The 5564-nt window shown below is 33.9% G+C and overlaps 1 protein-coding gene across 1 annotated transcript; it reads left to right on the forward strand.

Moving 5' to 3' along the window:
• The first annotated feature begins 812 nt into the window (after window positions 1–812).
• Window positions 813–5135, forward strand: LOC121323498 (extracellular calcium-sensing receptor-like). Its single transcript, XM_041264593.1, has 6 exons — window positions 813–1012; window positions 1431–1725; window positions 1861–2676; window positions 2754–2981; window positions 3961–4084; window positions 4222–5135. Exons 1-6 carry the CDS (start codon window positions 813–815, stop codon window positions 5133–5135), a joined length of 2577 nt encoding a protein of 858 aa, XP_041120527.1.
• Window positions 5136–5564: the final 429 nt, after the last annotated feature.

Consider the following 5564-nt stretch of genomic DNA (forward strand, 5'->3'; position numbering starts at 1 on the left):
TCTACGAAAATACAAAATGTATGTCCTCTGGATCTAAATTATGTCAATGTTGAAATGAATTCATACTCATCAAAGTGCAATAAGTATGCAACAATAGCACATTACGTAATTACAGCTGTTTCATATTTCTTCATTACAGGGATGGAAATAAGACTCCCACTGCATAGCAGTTTGAGCCATTCCTGTTTTTATTATGTTTAATAAGACACACCTGAGCTTGTTACTTATACACTGGGGTAATCACATATTAAAACCTGGAATGGGTAAAACTGCTATGCTACAGGAATCTTGATCCCATCACTGCATTTCTCTTAAATGAAATTTATTTCCATATTGCATGTTCCTTAAACCTTTGATATTACATTTAAATATACAGGTCAGCACATTTTCAACACAACTGGAAAATCCTAGGCCTGTGTAATTACAATGCATAGTTAAAACATACACATTTATGTGATAGTATATTAAAAAGTTTACTTGCCAATGATACTGTATTTAGAATGAACATATATCATACATAATGTTTGCCACATGTATTCAAATAAATAAATAAATAAACAAACAAACAAACAAACAAACAAACAGCACTCTGTAATTGCTAAGTCATGAGATTCACAGTGGCTTAGGACTAGATGATTGTTGCATAGCTGTTCTCTTTCCCCAGGTAGAGTCATACCTTTGAGAATTGTTGCTTTGGTGGGAGTAAGAAACTTACTTCATATTAATTTCATCACATGTGTTTAGCATCGCACTACAGTATATATACTCAAGAAATCATCCTATTTTTACTTTGACCAGAAAGTCAACTTGAAATGCTACTCATGGCAGTAATATTAACTGCTCTTTTAACAAGGGCAGATGAACCTGTTTGCAGTTTGCGAGGCAGACCAGAATTGCCTCAGTTTTCAAAGGATGGAGACATTACAATTGGAGGAATCTTTCAATTACACCACAACCTTGTTGATGCCAAACCTGCCTTTAAAGGAGAGCCTGAACCACTGAAATGCAAAGAGTAAGTGAAAACATTAAAGGAAAAAAAAAATGTTATTTATAGGTTACTGGCTTCTTAGTTTTCTATGCTAACATACTTTTGTAAATGTGTGGGGTTTTTTTTGTTTGTTTTGTTTTGTGTTAACCAAATTTACTACTGGTAGATAATTAAACTGAAATTACACTGTAGTTGCAGTATTCAATACCACTGCTTATCACAAAATCCTACAGTCTATGACCAGATGGATAAGTAGAAGTCACAATAGTTTTGATGTATTGTAATCACATATATAATTTGCAGGTATACATCCGGTCATAGGTAAACATACAGAACTTGTCCAGTGTTTGATTATATCAATGAACTCTGTGTACTTTTCATTTTTTATTTATTTTTTTAAACTAGATTTTCAGTGCTGTTCTTAACAGTCTTTTCTCAACAGTGTAAAATTCAGAGAATTCCAATTTGCTCAAACCATGATATTTGCCACTGAAGAAATAAACAACAGCTCAGATATACTCCCTGGTATTTCACTGGGTTATAAGATATATGATGACTGTAGCGCTATACCTTTGGCTATAAGAGCAGGGATGGCTTTAGTGAATGAACAGGAAGAAAATATGTACTCTAACAAGTCCTGTACCAAACCATCTACTGTCCATGCCATAATAGGACCCTCTAGTTCTTCACCAGCTATAGGAATTGCAACAACGATAAGAGCTTTTCACATACCATTGGTGAGAAATACTTCTTATTTTATAAACATTTTTCAAAATAAATTGTATTATATTTATAACAGTTACACAAACTTATTTATTTTATTCTTCAATAACATTCACAATCCTTTTTTGTTTTGTTTTTATTAATTCCAGATTAGTCACTTTGCAACCTGTGAATGTTTGAGTAACAGGAATAAGTACCCTTCATTTTTCAGAACCATACCAAGTGATTATTATCAAAGCAGAGCCCTGGCACAGCTTGTGAAGCATTTCGGATGGACTTGGGTTGGGACAATTAGAAGTGACAATGATTATGGCAACTCAGGAATGGCTACCTTTGTGAAAGCAGCCAGACAGGAGGGTGTTTGTATTGAATATACAGAGACTATTTACAGAACGTATCCAAGAGAAAAAATAATTAAAACTATAGATGTTATAAAAAAGTCATCTTCAAAGGTTATTGTAGTTTTCACTTCTTATACAGATTTTAATTTTTTGCTTAAAGAACTGTTGTTTCAGAATGCTACTGGTTTTCAGTGGCTAGGTACTGAATCTTGGATTTCTGACAATAACCTTGCAGCAGGAGAAAGCTACAGAGTTCTGGGTGGGGCACTGGGTTTTGCAGTCCGTAATGCAGTAATTACAGGTTTGGAGGAGTTTTTACTGAACGTCCGTCCATCTGACATCCCTGGGAATTCAGGCTTAAAAGATTTCTGGGAAACTATTTTCAGCTGCACCCTGACTAACCCAGAAAAGACTTCACCTGTTAATCCATGTACAGGGTCTGAGAATTTAGCAGATATAAAGAATCAGTACACTGATGTAACTGATCTAGGAAATGCCAATAATGTCTATAAAGCTGTATATGCTGTAGCCCACTCATTACATAATATGTTTACATGCAAAAGTGGCCAGGGACCTTTTGCTGGCAACACATGTGCAAATAAAAAGAAAATTGAACCATGGCAGGTAAGTGACTGTGTTTTATACTATTAGAAATAACATTCCTGTGTGAATCACTGTGCTAACATCTTGTCTTTTTGTAGGTTGCGCATTATCTGAAAACAGTTAATTTCACTACCAAGAATGGAGTGAATGTTTATTTTGATGAGAATGGGGATCCAACTGCAAAATATGCATTAGTTAACTGGCAACTCAATAAGCAGAGCATGACAAAATGTGTTACCGTTGGTCTCTATGATGCATCTTTACCGGAAGGACAACAGTTTATTATGAATAACGTCAGTATTGTTTGGGCAGGTGGTCAGGATAAGGTAATGTCTACCTAATACTATTTGAACTTTGTCAATGTTGTATTAATGTTCATACTGTAGATATATGCAGAAATGTAAGTGTGAAATACAGACACACAGTAGGTTGGAGTGAATGACAGCCTTGGAGATTAAAATACAATTAATAAGCACTAAATTCATCACTAGCAGGGGATAATAGTCTGGCTAGTTTTTATACATTTTGCAATACTAAAAAATAAAATCAAGTAATATTCCTGTTATCCCCTCCATTTCCATATAATTTTATCAATACATTTTTTGAAAAATAAAACACATTACAAATAATGATCTGTATCTATAAATATAGAGATATATAAATTAGGGTTACAGTTTTATATTGTCTTAACCATTGTGTATGTTCAGTCAGTCTTATGTTGGATGAATAAACTTTCATCTGTCAATGTTGTATTAATGTTCATGATATGTGTATAAATGTAAGTGTGCAATACAGACATACAATAGGACAGTTAATAAGCAATGTAGTTTACCATATATATATATATATATATATATATATATATATATATATATATATATATATATATATATATATATATATATATATATATATATATATATGTGTGTGTGTGTTTGTAAATACCTCAAAGAGGTCTACAGGTCCAGACTTTACATTACTGTATGTGTAGGCTAATATTCTCTTCTATTAACAGGCAGAGACAAAATAAAACATTTTGTTCAATATCTTCAACCAGTATTTTCTCTTGACTGAAACTGTGTTGTTTTTTTTCTTCTTTTTATGGTTTTATGCAGCAAAATGCATATTCTTTGTTTTTCAAGGGTTGGAAATAAGACTCCTCTTGCATAGCAATTTGATCCATTCCTTTGATTTAGTTCGCAAAACCCATGATACAAATACCCTTAATACATACAGCCCAATGTCTTGATTACTGAATCTTGTGAGTATGCTGACAACATGTAACACATTGTAATTGTTTTCAAGGTGCCTAAATCAGTGTGCAGTGAGAGCTGTCCTCCAGGCACTCGGAAGGCTGTTCAGAAAGGAAAGCCTGTTTGTTGCTTTGACTGCATACCATGTGCTGATGGAGAAATCAGCAATCAGACAGGTAGGTAAAGAAGGAGCATTGGACAAATAAAACACTCACTACACTAACCTCTGAGGATCTGTACTTAAATGCAATAATAATAATAATAATAATAATAATAATAATAATAATAATAATATTTTTTTTTTTTCTTGCAGATGCTATTGATTGTATGAAGTGCCCTTTGGAATACAGGTCGAATAACCAAAGAAACCACTGCATCTTAAAAGCCATTGAATTCCTGTCATTTGGAGAAATCATGGGGATGTTGCTGATGATCCTTTCATTGATTGGGGCTTGTTTAACCACTGCTATAGCGATTGTTTTCTTTCGATTCAGAGATACCCCCATTGTTAAAGCTAATAACTCTGAACTCAGTTTCCTTCTTCTGTTTTCATTAGCACTGTGTTTCCTTTGTTCACTAACTTTCATTGGCCAGCCCTCTGAGTGGTCCTGTATGTTGCGCCACACTGCCTTTGGGATCACATTTGTCCTGTGCATCTCTTGTGTTCTGGGGAAAACAATAGTCGTGTTAATGGCGTTTAGGTCTACCCTTCCTGGTAATAATATGATGAAATGGTTTGGGCCAGCCCAGCAGCGGCTAACTCTTTTTGCATTCACATTCATTCAGGCCTTAATTTGCACTCTTTGGTTAATTCTATCCCCTCCTTTTCCAAACAAAAACATGAACTCTTTCAAAGACAGAATCATTTTAGAATGTGACCTGGGATCTGCAGCAGCATTTTATGCTGTGTTAGGGTATATTGGGTTTCTTGCTGCCATGTGCTTTGTGCTCGCTTTTCTGGCTCGTAACCTACCAGATAACTTTAATGAAGCTAAATACATTACATTTAGCATGCTCATATTCTGTGCTGTCTGGATCACTTTCATTCCAGCTTACATCAGTTCACCTGGAAAGTACACAGTTGCTGTAGAAATATTTGCAATTTTATCTTCCAGCTTTGGTTTGCTCTTCTGTATTTTTGCTCCTAAATGTTATATTATATTACTTAAGCCTGAGAAGAATACAAAAAAACATTTGATGGGAAAAGTGCCCTCAAAATCACTTTAGTGTGCTTTAAGATTCATGTTTAAAAAAACAAAAACACAAAATAAAAATGAAACATAAATTGAGAATTATATCATACCAAGTTTGTCATTAATACCTTTATTCTAGGTACAGTATTAGATTTTACAGTAGCTATGTCTGTAAGCCAGCACACTGTATTATCAGGCAAAATTTTCTGTTCCCAGGTTAGACTGGTTTTACCAGTACTAAACACTACTGGATGCTATAAATTCTGTAATAAGTTTTACAAATGCTCTGTAGTTAAGTGAATGCTATTAACATATTTGTACGGTTTGTAACGTCCTATAAAAAAAAGATTTCAGATGGATATTTTTAGCTGAGATATTACTTGTTAGTGTTTGCAAATATCTGTATTTGTTTATTTTGATATTGAAACATTTCAGACCACTGAATGAAGTGCCTGAAAAAAAA

The sequence above is a fragment of the Polyodon spathula genome, chromosome 11, assembly GCF_017654505.1.
Source record: "Polyodon spathula isolate WHYD16114869_AA chromosome 11, ASM1765450v1, whole genome shotgun sequence".
Taxonomy (NCBI): domain Eukaryota; kingdom Metazoa; phylum Chordata; class Actinopteri; order Acipenseriformes; family Polyodontidae; genus Polyodon; species Polyodon spathula.

Excerpts from the sequence above, each read along its gene's own strand:
- LOC121323498 (XM_041264593.1), top strand. The coding sequence starts at position 813 with ATGCTACTCATGGCAGTAATATTAACTGCTCTTTTAACAAGGGCAGAT. Across the intron at positions 2,677-2,753 it reads AGAAAATTGAACCATGGCAG|GTTGCGCATTATCTGAAAAC; the intron begins GTAAGTGACTGT and ends GTCTTTTTGTAG. Across the intron at positions 4,085-4,221 it reads AGAAATCAGCAATCAGACAG|ATGCTATTGATTGTATGAAG; the intron begins GTAGGTAAAGAA and ends TTTTTCTTGCAG.